The following is an 18680-nucleotide window of genomic DNA, read 5'->3' as shown; positions in this document are numbered from 1 at the left end:
GTGGGCTGGCATGGGCCAGGGCTGGGAAAGCTGAAATCTGCAGCAATGAAGGCAGGGATGAGCACAGTGCAGTGAAGCTTTAGAAACTGCATGGGCAGCAGGGAAGGACGGGGACTTGGAGCAACTGTAAGGGAAAAAATAAACCCCAGTGGCAAAATGAAGCTGACAGCAGAAGGTGCCCAGAGGTTCAAGATGATTCTCTGTGTGGATACTTGTGGATGTAACATCTCCAGAAACCAGGGAAGGAACAAATAGAGATAATTCAGCAGATTAAAATGCTTTTTGCTGTCCTCATTCTGTGTCTAGGAGGCATAAGGGAAGGGGCAGGGTTGGGATAGTGCTGTCAAAGCCAGCAGCCATCAGAGGCCTGCAGGACACAGGTCTGTCCTGTCCCCGAGACACAGGTCTGACCCCCCTGGGGACACAGGTCTGACCCCCCTGGGGACACAGGTCTTTCCTGTCCCATGGCAGGCTGTGAGATGCAGAGCTGCCCCAGCTGGGCTCGGTGCTGCCACTGCCAGCGCTTGGTGCTGCTCAGTACAACCACAAATCCTGCTGGGCCAACACACTTCGGCTGCCACTGGGAAATGAAAACAAGGGCTGGGGACAGGAAAAACCAAAGAACACACATTTTTAAATAGAATATATGTTGTGACTTGAAGGCTTTTAAGAGCTGCATTCTGGGCTGGCCCAGGGGAGGCCTTCCAACACCAACGGATCCAATGATCCATAACAGTGACCCTTCATGGATTTTGGGAGGGGGTTTAGGACTGTTTGTGATCCCAAATACTTTATCCGGCAAAGCAGTGCCGTGGCCGGGCAGGCACCCGACCCCTTTCCTGTCAAACGTGGCAGGCAGGACCTCGACGGCAAAACTGGCGGCGGGTGGCGGGAAGCTCCGGGAGCAGGGGCGCCGTTCCCAGACGGGGAAGCTGGCGGTGGTAGCGGGAAGCTGCGGGAGCAGGGGCGCCGTTCCCAGACGGGGAAGCTGCGGGAGCAGGGGCGCCGTTCCCAGACGGGGAAGCTGGCGGGGGTGGCGGGAAGCGGCGGGCCCGGCGGTTCTCCCGCGCACGCACGCGGACGGCGGTTGGCGGGAGCGCTCGTGCCGCGCCGCACGCACCGCGGGGAGGCGGGAACCAGCGGCGGCCCCGCCCCCCGCGCGCGGGCATTCCCGGCCGCCGCCCGCCCCCGACCTTTCCCCCAGTTTCCAGCGCGCGCTCCCCCGCCCCTGCCGGCCCCGCCCCCGCCCCGCCTTCCCGCCGGCCGTGCCCACGCGCCGCCCTTCCCGCCGGCACGCCGCGATCACGCCGCCCGCCGCCGCTCATTGGCCGGGCGCGGGCGGCGGCGGGCGCTGATTGGCCGGGGCCGTCTCCCCCGCGCTGTTTGGCGCAGGCCGCGCTCGGAGCGTTCCCCCCGCGCGCGGCCGCGCCGCTCCCTGCGGGCGGGGCCGGGAGGAGGCGGCGCTGCCGGGTGCCGCTCCCGCCGCTGTGTGCGCGCCCCTGCTGCCGCCGCTGCCGCCGCCGCCGCTGCCGCTGCCCGGGAGCGCCGCTGCCAACGCCGCCCGCCCGAGCCACGCCATGCACGGCTCGCCCTGCTCGGACATGGGAGATGCGCCCGCGGTGAGCACCGGGCGCGCGGAGGGAGGGATGGAAGCGGGGGCGGTGGGGATGGCCAGCGCCAGTGCAGTCCGGGCACGTGCTCGGTGGCGGGCACAGTGCGGGGACCGTCCCCGCCTCGGCCGGGACCGCTACTCACCCGGCGGGGAGCGGCTCGGTTGGGCAGCGGGTGAGGGGCGGCTGTGCCAGGGCAGAGCCCTCAGGAGCGGGTGTTGCTCCGGTCACCTGCAGGGAAGGGGGGCGGCCCTCGCTCAGCCACCGTGCGGGGGCGGTGGCAGGGTGGGAGCTGCCCTCCGCCCTCTTCTCCTCCTCCTGCTTCCTTTCGCGCCATCCTCCCTTCCGTGGCACCGCCCGGCCGCGGGCAGCCGCCGTGGAGCGGGGAGCGGGTGGGGGCCCCTGCGGGCGGCGGGAGGCGCTGCCCGCGGTGGGACCCGCGCTGCCCCCCGGCACCGCCCGCCCGCTGCCCTGCGGCCCGCACTGCCCGCACGGTGGGTCCTGCCCGGGAGCGACCGCACTGCCCGCACCCCCGCCTCCATCCTGCCCGGGAGCGACCCGCACTGTCCGCATCGCTCTGCCCGCCCCCCATGCTCCCTGAGCGTGCCCCATCCTTCCCGCCAGCGACCCGCCCTGCCGATGCCCATCCTGCCCGCGCTCCCGCCCGTCCCTGCCCGTGCCCATCCTGCCGGCACCCCGCCGTCCCTGCCGGTGCCCATTATGCCCGCATCCCGCCCGTCCGTGCTGGTGCCCATCCTGCCCGCTTCCCGCACGTCGTTCCCGGCGGGGTGATGTGAGGACAGGCGCCTGGCGCGCTTGCCCATTTCCCTGGCAGCAGCCGGCGAGCCCGCGCTGCAGCGCTCGTCTGCAGAAAGAGCTTTTTTTGTGAGGTTTTTTTTTGGATTTCGGGGTGTTTTTTGAGGAAGCGAGGCACATTTTTTTTAATGTCTCTTCAGGGAAAGCTGCTGTCCTGAAATGTAGGGTCAGCCCGTGGGCTTGGCTGCCTGGAGGCGCGCTTGGAGGAGCGCTGGCAGACTGTGCTCGGTGCCTCGCCTCGCCTGGCGTGCCCCGTGTCACAGGCCATTGAGGGCCCGGCTTGCAGGCACACATCGTGTTTTCTTCTCACCGTTTTTCAGTGGAAATTCTTAGAAGTCTCTCTCGAAAGTGTTAATTGCTTTTACCCCTTCCAGTCCCCAGACCATGACATCTCCATGCCTGGTACCTCATGTTTGAGGTGAAAGTCCTCTGTGAGTGCAGTACCAATATTTTTGATACATGATGCTTAGCAGGGTTGCCTGCACATCCCTAGAGTGCAAACACAGCTTTTCATCTTTGTAACACTATTGAATAAGGATCATCCCGCATTACTTAACTCAGTAACAAAACTCATTGACTTAGAGTACGTGCTGTTACCCAATGAGCAGAATTCCTTCTAGGGCTTGAGGCCATGCTCACTGTGTGGTGTTGCCTTTAGAGTTAAAACCTTTTTCCTGCAGTACATAAACACTCTATGTAACAGCAGTAGGCCCAAGAGGCTTGGTCCACACTTCTAAATCTCAGCCTTCAGGTTAGTTGGTGTGTCTAAAGACTGGAGGAGCCTGGATTCCTCGCTGAGACTGAGCTGGCATGTGAGTAATAACCCATCAGGCTAGCGTAGCTTTTGGAGCCACTGCCAAGCACTGTGAGAGCTTTATGAAGTTTGGATATCCTTGTGCAGAGAAGTCAAGTGTTTTGCACGTGTACACATGCACACAAAAATACTCTGTGATGCTTGCAATTGGAAACGAGTCAGTATGATTACATTTGTCTTCGTTTTACTCAGAGTGTGTTTTAGGTACCTAGCACCCATGTAGCATCAGGCCTTTCTGAAGTACAATGCAAACAGTTCCACTGTACTTTGAAAACTATTTTCCTTCCATCTTTTACCCATCCTGGCTTCCCTGTTAAAAATAAGATTGAAAATCTTTTGTGATGTGCAGTACTCCAAGTCAATGATCATACCTTAAAGCATCTTACTGGCAGCTGAAATTTATCTTCTAAATGTTTCCAGAATGAGATTAGTGCTGAATAGTCTTTTGGATTCAGGAAACAGCCTTCTCTAAACAAGGTTCAAAGTCAGGATTTTCCTCTTTTATGCTTGTATGGAAGCATGGGGTGTGTTTGTTCAGAGCAGTGTCATCCAGGAAAGTAAGCTTGGAAATGTGAGCCACACACATATCTGTTCTTTTGCTGGAAAATCACATGTCTTCCTTTTCTTTTTCTTTTTTTTTTTAAGAGAAGGGAGTGTGGGGACGAGCTGCTCGGGGGAGAGTGAGAGATGAGCCAGCTGGTAAAAGTCTTGCCACGGGCATGGGATCTGTTTCAGTTGACCTTCATTGTGAGCAGACAGTGTGTGGGTGGTGTCAGTTCTGTGTTTGACTCGTGCTAACAGCCAGTAATCCGATTTCACCCAGGTTGACATTGTGGACATCTACGAGTCCATCCGGGAACGGCAGCGCCATGACAGCGAGAGGTCCACCTGCAGCACCCTGGAGCAGAACGACATTGAAGCTGTTGAAGCCCTTGTTTGTATGAGCTCCTGGGGGCAAAGATCACAGAAAGGTGACATATTAAAGATAAGGCCCCTCACGCCCTTCTCGGATTCTGGGGATTTCACAATGCACGCCGAGGCTCCGGCTGAGTTACCAAAGGACTGTCTATCCACACTGGTAAGAAAAGCATGAACACCAAACAAATATGCCCTACACGTGGGTGTCACAGCCCTGCAATGCTTTAAATTGGCTGGAAAAGACAGGCTTGCTCAGGTGTCCCTTTGCCACAGCCTGTGCTGTGCACAGAGTAGTGAGGTGAGCATGTTGAGTTTGTGGTTTTTTGCTGTCTCTGGTTTAGCAAATGTAGAGGCTTTTGTTAAATTTAGATGTGAAAGCCCTTGCTGACAGGTTATTGGATTTGACAGGGATGTCGAGATGGCTGTTGTAGGTTCCTTGGAACACTTTGAGTAGGAATGGCAGAGTGAGCCTTGGTGATTTGGCATCAGCATTTCTACAGGCACTGTATGAAAAAAGGCCCTTGATGATGTTATGCTTCACTGGTCATTGTATGAGAAAGTGCACGTTGCCTTTATGAAATAGGCAATTTAATTAGTTTCTGTACTATGTGTTTGTACATGTAGTCTGTTATTTCTCCAGACATTGGTCTACTCCAGCTGACTAATGTTGGTTGAATCCAATTTTTTTTCTTTTGTTTCAATTTATGTTGCAACAAAAGTAGGTATTAAAAAAAGGCTTGGTGCCATCAGGGTTTTAGATGGCCAAGGCCCATTTCAACCAGTAGGCTTCTAGCATGCAGTTGCCAGGTAAAAGGGGAGTAGTAGAGGAAAGAGGCTGAGATAAGAGCAGCCTGACAAGCAGCTGCCATAATATCTCCTGCTGCTCAGTGCTGACACTGTCTCTGGAGCAGCACAGGAGAGACCCTTCAGTGGGAAAGGAGGAAGAAGAGGTGATGCAGGAAGACAGCATAGAGAGAAATGGATGAATAAGAAGGGACAGAGCAGTTACATTTGTCTTTATCTAAAAGGTAGCCATGAAACAATGAGGTAATCATTGAGAAAAGATCTAGGGCTTGCTGGGAGCTTGAAATAGAAAAGTGGAGTAGTGCTATCCATTGTTGGTTTATTCTACTCATAGCCTCTTACAGCTGTGCCCATTGCTGAGGAGAAAGGAATGAAAGACTTTTGTGGTGCAGTGGGTATACTTACAGTATCTTATGCAGGTTTACAGCTGCCTCATTGCCCTCCTTTTATTAATACACTTTTGAGCTTAATCAGAATGGCCATGACATAAGGCAATGTAGTGTCCTGGTGTTGGCTAGGATAGAGTTAGTTTTATTCCTAGTAACTGCACAGTGTTGTGTTTGTGATTTAGAATAGAATAATGCTGGTAACATACTGATGTTCCAGTTGTTGCTGAGCAGTGCTTACCCCACCCAGGTCAAGGACTTTTCAGATTCCCACCAGTGAGGAGGTGCCCAGGAAGCTGGGAAGTAGCATGGCCAGGGGAGGTGATCCAAATTGGCCAGGAGGGTATTCCATACCATGGAGTGTCATGGCCAGCATAAAAACTGGGATGACCAGTGATGTTGGGAAGGACCTGGGCATTGGTCAGTGGGTGGTGAGCAATTGTACTGTGTAAACCACTTGTTTCTCTTGGGTTTTATTGCTCTCTCTCTTTGGTACCTCCCTGTAATAATAATTACAGTTGTTATTATATTTTACTTTATTCCAATTATTAACTTGTTCTTGTGTCAACACATGAGTTTTATCTTTCTGATTCTCCTCTATGACAGATCTGACCAGACTGTGCTGAAACAAATTTGTTATCAGGATTCATTTTATTAGTTTATTAGTTGTTGATCACAGTGTTGAATTATTTGCTATCAGGGTTGTTGTGTTATGTAACAATTTACTTCTTGTGTATTTTCCCCCTAGTGTTATGGTATCATCTCTGGGGGCTGGGCTAAGGTTATCATTTTGTTGTACTTTGTAACACTGGATTATGTGATAGCACAGAACTGCTGCCCTTGAAACTCATCTGGTTTTCATGCTCTCAGCTCCTCTGTCATCACCTCTGTACTTGGGGAACCACTTATCAGAAACTGTTAATAGTGACACCGCTTGCCTTTTTGCCTCAGAGAGCCAGCCTGTGTAGAAGGCACGCACAATCTTCCCCTTCTTCTCCAGGCATGGGAATTTTGGAAATTTTGAATATCCTTGGGATGCTGAAACCATGGTCTGTGAATGACCAGGAGCTGGGGATGTGGTTCAGGTCTTGTTTAGGGTTAAGCAACTGTTTGTGGCTGCTCAGACCCTGGCATCACACATGCAGTGTGACCACTCAGACCCCAGCAGGGGATGATGCAGCTGAGCCAGAGGATGATGAGCTTGTGCCATTATCAGTTTCCTTGTATACAAGAAGAAATGGACACCAAAGTCAGCTCATTTAGTGAAGGGGGATGAAGCAGGGCCATCACAAAAACTGGATGGAGGAGGAGACAGAACAAGAGATAACCACTCAATCCCTGGTTCTGAGGGATGTGAAGACGTTTCAGCTGCTGTCCAGGTGTGCACATTATCACCTGGCTGCTCCAGTGGGGCTAGTAGCTGGAATTAGGAGATAGGGAAGCCAAGCAGTTGGGAAGAGAGCATTGACAAGGTGATTGGAAAAATGTCGCAGGTCTTCAGCCTGTGGAGGCAACTCGGTCAAGTGTGAAGGAAGGTATCCCTTCAGGAAAGAGGCAGTGTCACCTGGGCAGGTGGGCTGCTGTGGGGAGACACATCTGCTGCCTGAGGGAATTAGCTGTACCAGAGGGGTTTCTTATGACATGAGCAGGGCACAGTCACCCACAGATCCAGATGAAGTCAGTGTCCCCAACCCACATGGCAAAACTTTGAACCATTTGCCATGGACTGATCCAGTTCCAGAACACTTGCAATATATTGATGGTACCACTGTGGGCAATACAGCAGCAGAAGTTTTTGAGAAAGGGAAGAAAATAGTCCAGATCTCTGTGAAAGCTGCCATAAAACAAAGTAAGGTCCAGGAGCTTGCATAGCAGATCCAGTTTTTAAGAATAAAATAGCAAGGTGGATGTCATCAGATCCCAATGGATTTGATTAACAAAATAACAGATACACTTCTGGCAACTAGTAAGAAAAACACAAGTTTTCTTAGGCATTGTGGGGTTTTGGAGAATGCATATTCCAAATTACAGTCTGATTGTCAGCCTTCTCTGTCAAGTGACCCAGAAGAAGAATGATTTCAAATGGGGCCCTGAACAACAACAAGCCTTTGAACAACTTAAACAGGAGATAATTCATGCAGAAAATTAACTCTGCCCCAGCCCTTGGGCCAGTCCAGGCAGGACAAGATACAAAACATGTGCTCTACACTGCAGCCAAAGAAAGTGGCCCTACCTGGAACCTCTGGTAGAAGGCACGGGAGAGAATTAGGTCAGCCTCTAGGATTTTGGAGTTGGGGTAGAGAGGATCTGAATCCCTCTGTATTCCAGCTGTAAAACAGATACTGGCAGCTTACAAAGAGGTTCCAGCTGCTTTGGAAGTGATTGGTACTGAACACAGCTTCCCTGGCATCCTGATTGCTGGTGCTGGGCTGGATGTGCAAAGGATGGGTCTCCTACACATCCTGTAGCTGATGCTGTGTGGAATGAGTGGGTGTTGCTGGTCACACTGGTTTCTCAAATAGGAAACCTCAATTACTTCCAAGACTCCTGGGATTGGTGAGATGGCAGACTCCTGGATGCCACCTGGTGAGGAGATGACATGTGCTGAAGAGACTATTGTATAATAAGTTACCCAAAAATGAGAAACAATATGCCCTGTTTGATTCCTGCTGTGTTGTAGGAAAGCACTGAAGATGGAAAGTGGCTGTATGGTGTAGCCTACAAAAAATTACAGAAACTGCTGAAGGAGAAGGTGAATTGAGTTACTTTGCAGAGGTGAACCTTGGCTTTAGACACTGCTGAACAGGAAGAACAGCCAGTGCTTTATCTCTGTGCTGATTCACGGGTGGTGGCAGATGCCCTGTGGTGGTGGCTGCAGTGATGGAAGCAGAGCAGAGGTAAACCCATCTGGGCTGCTGCCTTGTGGCAAGGTACTGCTGCCTGGGTGGAGAGCCTGGTTGTAAGGGTACATCGGTGGATGCTCACGTACCCAAGACTTGGCCACCAAGGAACATCAGAACTACCAATGGGTGGATCAGGCTTCTAAGATTGAAGTGGCTCAGGTGGATCTGGATTGGCAAGATTCACCAGTGTGAATTACTTATTGCTTGGTGAGCCCATGACATCTGAGGCCATCAAGGAGGAAATGCAACATGTAGATGGGGTGATGATCAAGGGGTGGGCTTGACCATGGACACTCTTGTTGGGCTATCCATAGTTGTGAAACACACACTTCAGTTATTCAAGACAAGCAGTTAAGGCCTCTTTGGTGTGGAGGACAATGGCTGAAATACAAATATGGGAACACCTGGCAAATGGACTCTATCAGACTCCCACAAATCCACCCAGGCAAGCACCATGTGCTTATGATGGTGGAAGCAACCACTGGATAACTGGAAATCTATTCCATGCCCCATGGCACTGCCTGGAACACTGTCCTGAGCATTGGAAATCAGGTCTTGTGGCAACAGGGCACCCCAGAAAGAATTGAGCCAGGCAAGGGGACTCATTTCCAACACAACCTCACAGACACCTGAGTTGAAGAGCATGGCATTGTGTGGGTTTATCACCTCCCTATCATGTGCCAGTCTCCAGGAAAATTGAATGATATAACAGACTGTTACTGAGAGCAAGGGGTGGTGGGACCTTCAAACAATGGGATACACATTTAGCAAAGGCCACCTGGGCAGTCAGCACTAGTGCATCTGCCAGCTGTGCTCAAGCAAAACTTCTGCATAGTGTAGAACGGGATAAAGTCCCTGTGGTGCACACAAAAAAGCTGGGGAAAACAGTCAGATTTTTCCTGCATCAGGCAATGACAGCCCATCCATGGGGATCTGGTTCTGTGTGAGAACAGCCAGTGATTTGGGTTGGATGATGCTAATTGCCATATAACACTCATGTCACCCCTGCTGAGCTGGCTACACACAACATCAGGGGCATTACAGTAGGAATCACCCAAATTCATGAAGAACAAACTTTGATGAAACTGGACAAACACAGCAGTGATGGAATGAGAACTAACTTCAGTAGGCTGCAATCCAACATAACTCACCATCTTTTCTGCCCTGAATTGGAGCCCAAAGCAATCCATGAATGAGCTCAGCAGATGTTTTAGAGGGATGGCTCACAGACTAAGGGAATGATGCCTGTATCAAAAGACAAGAAAAGTAATGGTGGTCAATTGGGATGTATTGAAAAGTGTGGGCATGATGTAAATACATAGAATATGGGGTAGATATGTTTTCAGCTGGGATAGAGTGTTTTCATCCTAGTAGCTGGCAGAGTACTGTGTTTGGGATTTAAGGTAAGAATAACATTAATAACACACTGATGTTTTAGAGTAAGCACAGTTCAGCAGCAATTAAACCAAGGACTTCTCAGTGTCTCCTGCTCTGCCAGTGAGGAGGAGAAGCCTTGTGAGAGAGCATGGGTAGGTCACTACTGACCAATCTGGCCAAAGGGGTGTTCCATACCACAGAGCATTGTGTTCAGTGTATAAACTGGGGGGAGTTGGCCAGGAGGGGCCAGTCACTGCTTGGGATCAGGCCAGGTGGGTGGTGAGCAGCTGTACTCTGCATCATTTGTTGCTCTTGAACTTTATTTCTCTCTGTCTTTTTATCTGTGTTTTTTATATTTTTATTATTGTATTTTCCTGTATTTGAATTATTAACTTGTTCTCATCTCAACCCATAGGTTTTATCTTTTTCTGATTCTCCTTCCCATCCATCTGAGGGTGGAGGATGAGTGAGTTTCATGGGACTTCATTGCCCTCTGGGATTAAACCACAGCAGTAGACTTTATTCAGTTTGTTCTAAGAGGCACATTGAGATGCTGGGAGAGGGCATGTAATTTTATTTTTCAGAGTGAAAACGGGAAAACTGTGCCATGGAATTACACTGATGCACACTGTTGTGGGTTTTTTTGCAGTGCATGACCCCTCCACACAGCCCTGACTTTGTTGAGATGTCGGCAGCCACGCTCCTGTCCTCACAGGTGACTTACTCCAAACCAAGGACAGTCATGGCAAACACAGCTGCCTGCTCGGTCACCTCAGCCACCGGTGCCTCTCCCACAGCCAGGCCATCTGCTCCCAGTGTGGGGCCACCGTGCAGGCAGAAGCCAGTGATCTCTGAGTTCCCTGCCCCTCAGCCCTGCAGGGCCATGGCAACAAGTGTCATACGGCACACAGGTGATAGTTCTGCTTACCATCACATTCCTGCTGTGCAAGAGCAAACAAAGGTAACTTCAGGCTGCAGCGCTTCCAGAGACTGGTGTGGAGCGGATGACCCAAAACATTCCAGACTGCCACAGGACACGTGGGCTGCGGGTGATTTAATCGACAAAACCTCTCCGGCACATCAGCCTTATGCACATGACTCCAGTGATATTGTGACCAATAAAGGGCAGCTACCGGTCCGGCCTGTTTCGCCACAAACCCACTTACCAAAGAATTGTGAGAATGACTTGCGAAAAAGAGCTACCCCAGTGACACCTGCCCCCGTCTCCAGCCCCCAGGTTCTCTGTCAGATGATCCCTTTAAATGGACAAAGCAGCATGATTAATGCCTATGTGAAGCCTCCAGCTCCAGCACTCTCAGCTCCCATGAAGCCCATCTTGCCCCAGACAGCCCCGCTGCCCCAGCCCGTGCTCATGGGCCCCTCTGTGCCTCAGGGGACTGTCATGTTGGTTCTGCCACAGCCCGCTGTCCCGCAGGCGCCGCCGTGCCCGCAGGCCCTGGTGACTGTGGGCAGCACCAAGCTCCTGCCCCTCGCCCCTGCTCCCGTGTTCATCGCTTCTGGCCAGACCTGTGCCCCCCAGGTGGACTTCTCCAGGCGGAGGAATTACGTGTGCGACTTCCCCGGCTGCAAGAAAACCTATTTCAAGAGTTCCCACCTCAAGGCCCACCTGCGCACCCACACCGGTGCGTGAGGGGCTCTGCCCGTGTGGGGTGCTGAAATGCAGGCTCTTGGCAAGGAGGGGGTGGGAAAGGGAAGGAGCAGGTGATGGGGAAGCTTTTGCTCATCTCAGGGATGGAAGGAATGTTCATTCTCCATGGACAGGCAAAACAAGATGTACTTTGTTCTGAGACCTCAGCTGACCCTGTAGTGTTAGCTGAATTTCACAGGCTTTAGCTGGAGTGAAGCTTTGCCGTCTGTGTGCGTGTGTTTAGATCTAAGTGGAATCCTGCCATCTGGACTAGATGGAAATGAATTGTGCAAGTTCCTTTTTTTGGAGCATGGGGAGGTCTGGTGTAGGCAAAATACAGTACAGGTAGTTGGTCTTAATTGTCACATGAGTAAAAGAAAAGAGAAACTCAGAAACTGCTTTTTTTTTGTTTCTTTGGTGTTTTTTTTGCTCCCCTAGAGTTTTGTGTAGGATAAATGGGAATGCATTGAGATTTTTGGCTGCTGTGTTAGGAAGCAGAGCTCCTATGAGAGTGTAACAGTTTATTCAGTTGCAAAAGGGGAATTTTAGTAGTAAATGAAAATTAATTGTAATTAATATGAAGTGATTTGCTCCATAAATTGGGTCAGTGGGGAAACAGTCTATATGTGTTTTACTTACTTACCTTTTTTCTGCTTCCAGGATCTTGTTAAATTAAAACTAACTTTGATTTCTCAGGGATTATTTTTGATGTTGAAGGATAGGTATGGTGGGAGATTATTGGTATAAAATAATTCTGTGTATTTTTGTTTTTCCTTGGCTTTTCTCCCCTGGCTGCTGTTACCCATAGTCACTGGTTTATTGGATATCAGCTTGTGTGATGGGATTTGCATTAGTTTGGCAGCTTGTCTTCACAGTTCCTTTGGGGAAAGAGCTTAACCTCTACATGAAGCTGATAATTCTTGTAAACCACAGTTCAGAGGTAGAATGATGCTTCTGCTCCTGGCTTGAGAGGCTGCTGAATTAACCCTGGTGCTCCAGGATAAACAGACTATCAGCAAGTGCCTTGCTTTGTGCATGTGGCTGCTGATCCATAGGGAGCCTGGGTGTGTCCCTGTATCATGGTTAAGATACAGTGGCAGATGAAACACACTGACCCCTCACTAGCCAGTTCCCATTACAGGATCAGGAGGAGGAGTAGTTCAGCTTTCTTTTTCAGCCTTTTCTCTGCACGCTGACTTGCTAGATCATAGCACATCCAGAAGACACAGACTTTACTCTCAATACCTGAAGTGAGAATGCTCCTGTGGGGTGTCCTTTCTGTTTGGGCCCCTTCTCTTCTGCCTCAAAGTGTTCCCATAATCTTGGGCCACGTGGTGGATGTTTATCTGGAGCCCTGTCAGAGTTGCAGGCAGTAGTTGCAGTTGTGGTTGTTCAGGACAGGTGGGATGTCCAGCAGTGGCCCAAGATGAGCAGCAGCTGATGTGGGCAGCCTTGCTGCCATTCCTGGTCTCTGGGGGCTGGCAGGACAGGCTTTGCTTGGGAGTGCTTGCTGGTGTGTTTGTGTGCAGGACTGGATCACTGGAGCAGCAGGACCCCGAGACTCCATTCCAGGCTTCCTGTTTGCCTCCTGTATTTGTGGATGACATGCTGCAGCCAGAGAGATATGGATGCATGGGGATGGGGGCAGGGGCTTGCTTCTAGTTCAGTCAGCAGATAAGGCATCTTTATGAAGGCTCTATTTCTTTAAACTTGGACTTTAGACAACTGAAAAACCAGACTTGATTAAAGAACACTTAAAGAGAGATACAAGGAAATAAGTAGAAATGATAGCTATTATTCTCTGGAACAGAACTTCAGCTTAATCTTACATTGACTGCACAGATGAGCAGTTCTGTGAACTCACTGGTTCCTGCAAGGCAGATTTTAAGTTAGCCCTTTGATAAGACTGCAACACAACTTCTCAAAAGTAACAAACGCTTCCTTTATGTCCTGCAGGGGAAAAACCTTTCAGCTGCAACTGGGAGGGCTGTGACAAGAAGTTTGCCCGCTCGGATGAACTGTCGCGGCACCGCCGGACGCACACGGGCGAGAAGAAATTCTCGTGCCCGGTGTGCGAGCGCCGCTTCATGCGCAGCGACCACCTCACCAAGCACACGCGCCGCCACATGGCCACCAAGAAGACCCCCAGCTGGCAGACAGAGCTTGGCAAACTCAGCAGAATTGCCACAGCAGAGAAGCCCAAGAGCAGCAGCAGTGCTCTGAGTATGCTCATCCCCATGCCATCACCCGCCTGCCAGGGCTAGAGTGAAGAGGCGCCTTCTGCAGACTGTCTGAGGATCAGGAAGAGCTCCGATGGCAACAGCAGAATGGGAAATGGCTTTTATTTTCCTCGTGTTTGTGTGTACTTTAGTTTCCTGCAGTTTAGGTCCTCTGTTGATAGTGCTATGTGAGAAATCTATCATATTTCCTCATCCCTTCCCTGTTGGATTTTTTTTCAGTACTTGGGCAATTGCAATCACCAGCACTTCAGGAAAGTAGAACTCCTTGGAAATTATTTTGGCAATAGGTTAAAAAAAGTTGTAATGCTTGCTGTTAATATTTTGATGGACAGTAAAACAGGGTGGTTTTTAATTTTTATAGTACTATTTTCTATACCAAATATATTTTGTATTTGTTCATTTAGGTCTTGTTATGCAGGCAAATTACTTGCATTAGTAGGGCTGTGCTGGATGAGACCCAGAGTTTTGGAAACTCCTTTTCAGTAAACCTAAACTATTGCATTCAGAGTGTTTTATAAACACTTACCATTTGATAACATATTTTTTGGTTTTCGCACTTGCAAATCCTGATCCTGCCATGGGCTAGTGCTCTTACACCCTCCTTGTGCAGGTAGATGGAAGATCAAAATGAGTCAGTAGTTTTTAAAACAAACCAAACCAGAATGACCTTATTTGAGAATACAAGAGCTGAAATCCTTCACATTTTAGGAATTCATACCCTTTGCAAGTAGAAGCTGATGTGGCTGTTGGTAGAAGCATTCTCGAGTCCACATGCCACTGAAGCAAAGTTTGGAGGAGCCAGGCTGCTCTGGTGGAGGTAGAAGTACAAACACTGTTTAGAAATTTTGACACTAAAAATTATGCTTTATTTTTGGTCCTACTAAGCCAACATATCAAAATAAACTGAAAAATGCAAAAATGGCAAGATAGCCCATGAAAAATTAGCGGGTCTCTCTTTATATTTTTTTGAGTAGAGGAGAAATAAAAAAATTAAAGGGTTTTTTTGTATTGTGGATGCTTGTGCACCTTATAGTTCAAGGCTTTCTTTTACCTGTATCAATGCACCAGAGGAAATACTAATTGTGTCTTAAGAAATAGCCACCATGTCAACTTGATGATGCTCTTCATGTGGCCTTATACTTCTCCACAGTACTTTGTATAAAATCACCCTTTTCTATTAAACAATACACTCTCCCTGTTGAATGGATTTTCTTTTACACAAAGTGTAATGATAGTTAAGAAATGGAACCAATGGCTGCAGGAGTGCTGTGTTGTAATAGCATGGTGTGAGTAACAAAATGCCCATAGCACAGTCAGACTGCTCCATTCCCAGGTGCAGGAGGAGTGTGTGTGTACTGTAGCAGAGCTGACAGTGCATCAAAGCACCAGCTGTTTTGCTGGGAGACAGCTTCCCCCCCAAATGAAATATTTCTGGAGTGCTTATTCCTTCTGGACTCTTCTCCCTTCAGCCACTCCTGCACTGAAGCATAGTTGAGCACTGAGGAGGATTGTTCTTCCTATATGCATCAACTGTGCATAACTAGGAATGCACCCTCTCTTTTACTGCTTTGTTCTGAAATCCTGGTCTTGCTTCCCAGGGTGGGCAAAGCATGGATCTCATCTCTGGAGGTGCTGACTTGGCAGAGACCTGTTTCAGTTAAAGCACATTATGTCATTATTTTTTACACTAAAATCTATAGTTATAATTAAGAGTGGTAAGTTTTCAAACTGCACTAAATTGGAGTATTGTGCTAAGTGTACTGAAGTTTTTGTGCCTGACCTTGTGAAGGCCCACACCCTGCTCACTGACACGTGCTGTAATCCCAGTGTACGTGCCAGTGGGTGTGTGTGGACCTTGCTTTGGACTCTCCAAAGGGCTCAGCTGGAACCTCTTTGCCTGGTGAAGTGGATCCTTGTGGTGTTGCTGTTCTCTGTTGCTACCTAGTTTTCCAAGTTTCTGTGGTGAACAAAGAGATGTTGCTGCTCTTCCTTTTTTTTTCCCTCAGAAATCTCTTAGAAGAAGAAGTCTGGCTTTTGGATGCTGTTTTTGCATGCTTTTAACCAGGGGAAGCATGTCCTGTCTCAGTTTAGTAGCCAGTTTAGCACTTCATTTTTTTACAGACTGACTATTTATGGTGCTCACCTGAGAAAACAATTTGGGAACTCTTGTCATAATTATATAAATTGTCATGTTTTTTGCATTACGGGGCTGGGGGGAAACAGTGGACTTGGAGAATACAGACTTTTTTAAAAAGTGTGTCAAGTATGTGTGTCACCATGTGGAAAAGCAGCTGCTCCCTCCTTGTTTGGGTGAGGCTGGCCTGCAGTTCCTGGCAGCCCGCTCTGGGATGTGTGGATCGTTCCCTGTGGATGTGCGTGAATAGCTGTGCCTGTGTCTGCTCTGCCTGTTCCTTCCTGCTGCTGTCTAAGGGTTATTTATGGATTAAGCATGACTGGCATAGCTGCTGTCTTTGCACTTTACTGCCTGAACTCTACTGTTCAGTCTTTTTATTTTGAGCCTATATTTTACGGAAATGGAACTGCATTTTTGTACGTGTTTTTAACTTTTATTAAATAAAATGTATGTAACGTGACTGGTTTTAAGTCATAAAAAAAAAATCATGGATTTTCAGGTTTCAGAGGTGTCCATTCCAGAACTATGTCAATCCTTCAGGATTAGGTTGTGTGTCTAGGCCAGTGGAAGACTTTGGGGCTAGCTAATTCACTTCCCTGTAAAGGCTGGATTTTTTTGATCCTGTTGTAAATTGACCAATGCTCACTTGTTTGTGATTTTACACCATTCATCTCGTGGTTTTGGTAGAAGGTGCACACCCCCAGCAGGCCTTGGGGCTGCTCTCTGGGAACAAGAGTTCCCAGCTCCACACCACTCCCAGCCCGGCCTCCCGCAGCTGCAACCAGGGATGTGCTGGGTGCTGCTCTGTTAGTGTCACAAGCTGTGCATGGAGTGAGTGCTGGAAATAAGGCAGAAATGACAATTTAATTCAGAAGGTGGCTGTGCTAGTCCCAGTTCTTTCTGCTCTGGTGGGGACATGGCAGGCTGGGTGTTACCTCCCAGTCTCAGCTGGGAAGGAGGTGTCCAATGATAGTGACAGCAGCAGCAAACACGTACATTTTTATGCTGTTTCCCTCTGACCAGTTCCTGAGCTGCAGAAATGTTTATTTCCAGCAGAAAAAGAGAAGGTGTAATGATTACAGCTTTTTGTCACAGCCTTTCTCTGCTCAGTCTGTGCAGCCCTCAGGGAGTGACCTGGGAGCAGTGACTCAAGGCTTTGTCCACAGAAGAGCACATTGTTCTTGCACGTGTGAGGAAGGTGAAAAGAGATCTCATGGATGCTTCTGCTTCCCCCTCAGGAGAACAACTGGAAGGGAAAGCTTAGGTGTAGGTTTAATGCTCTGGCAGAACAGCACAAACTTCAGCCCCTGGGCTCTGCAGTTTGTCACAATGCCTTTGTCTCCCAGGGGAAGATGTCTTACCTGTCCCTACTATTTTTCAAGGAAGATTTTTCTGAGCATCCAATTATATCCCTAAGAATACTTGTTGTAGGGTTTGGTTTTTTTTGCTGATTTTTATTTTGTTTCCCTGGCTTTGTTTATGTGAAACATGGCAATGGATTTCAGTCTCTGCTCACCTTCCTGCTTTTCCTTAGACCCAAGCTGTGGTCTGAGCTGTAGCCAGGAGGTGCACTCAGTCCACATCCTAATGGGGCTGGAGTCTGGAACAGCTTCATCCAGTGAGAGAAAACAGCCTGCATACAAGAAAGCCTTCCCAACTACCCCTGTGCTGACACAAGCATTGTTGGGGGCAAGTCTTTCTGTCTTGAAGCCATTCTAAATCCATAAAAAGGAATCATTTTCTGAAGGACAGTGGATTTGTGCTCAAACATGTCTATTGGCTTATGTTTCATCTTGCAGACAGTGGCATTGCTTGTTACACACACCACCCTGTGTGGTTGTACAGCCAAGCCCTGGGCTGAGCAGCAGCCTGAGCTGGCTTGCAAACTCATGAGCACTGATCCTCTTCAAGCCTGGGCACTGGGAGAGTGAATCCACTCCGATGCTGTGGAGGTGGCAGAGGTGGCCCATGCTGCATGCTTGGTGTGCTCCTCCAGCCCAGGCCACAGCTCTGGCTAATATTCCCTTTCCAGCTGTGAAATCTGTACCCAACATCCTTCATCTGTCATCTCATGAGCTGAGTCCTGCCCCAGGGTTGCCTCTGGCATGAGTTCATCTGCAGGGATAAATCTTCAGACTGGTTTTGGAGTTTAACCTGTGAGCCCATCTGCCTGTTTACCTTGAATTCACATCCAGCAAGGCAGCTTGAGGCAGGCAGGCTCTGGCTGGGAGAAGGCAAATTGCTTCCGTGTCTGCAGCAAGAGTAAATCATTACTCAAAACCCAGCAACCTGCAGGCTGAGGAAATGGTGAGACAGTCCAGGAGGAAGCTGCAAAGCCTCAGCCACACCTCACAGTCCAGGCTGTCCTGGGATCCTCTGTCAAATGCAGCCTTCCTCCTCTTCTGCTTCAGCCCTCAGGTGTAGAAGGAAATTGATGACTTAAGTGCTGATGTGTGCAGAAGGCAATGGACACATCTGAAAACATGCAGAAGACTTGAGGAACCTGGAGAGTTTGTCCCAGATGGGAAGAACACCTTAGGTTTAATTGTTTCTCTTGTAGCATCTCTTCAGTGACTTCTCTGTTGGTTATCACTGCCCAGATAAATCCACTTCACCCTGTGCAAATAATTGCCATGTCCTGTGTCCAGGGTGAGGTGAGGGGGAGCCCTGCTGTGGATGTGGTTTGTGCCAGGCAGCTGGCAGATGTGGTGGGCAGCTCCATGAGGTTCCTGTGGCACAGCTACAGGGCCTGTGGGCCCCTGTGCCCCCCTTGCTGGGCAAAGGCTCAGTCTCAGCAAGGCCCTCTTGCTCCTTTTGGACTAGTGCAAAATGCAGCATGTAGCATTTATCTTTGTTAGATAAATAATGTAGTGATTTGATTAAAAATAATAACCTTTTGCTGGTTTATTAATGGAGATTAATAGTGTCAGCTCAAAAGCACTTGTCAGCTATCCTGTCTTAGGCTGTGGGTATTAAACAGGAGGGTAGTTTCCAAAATGATAAGTAAGAGACTCTCCAGAGCCCTGCTTA

General features: G+C 49.3%; 1 protein-coding gene across 1 annotated transcript; it reads left to right on the top strand.

Annotated features, from left to right (window-relative positions):
* Positions 1–1542: 1542 nt before the first annotated feature.
* Positions 1543–16067, top strand: KLF11 (KLF transcription factor 11). The gene is made up of 4 exons (XM_058020495.1): positions 1543–1619; positions 4064–4318; positions 10278–11271; positions 13233–16067. The coding sequence occupies exons 1-4, from the start codon at positions 1578–1580 to the stop codon at positions 13538–13540; spliced, it is 1599 nt and encodes a 532-aa protein (XP_057876478.1). The 5' UTR covers positions 1543–1577; the 3' UTR covers positions 13541–16067.
* Positions 16068–18680: the final 2613 nt, after the last annotated feature.

This window comes from Melospiza georgiana, chromosome 3 (assembly GCF_028018845.1).
Source record: "Melospiza georgiana isolate bMelGeo1 chromosome 3, bMelGeo1.pri, whole genome shotgun sequence".
Taxonomy (NCBI): Eukaryota; Metazoa; Chordata; class Aves; order Passeriformes; family Passerellidae; genus Melospiza; species Melospiza georgiana.
The sequence above is the reverse complement of the archived record's forward strand: the minus strand, read 5'-3'. Positions and strand labels throughout refer to the sequence as shown.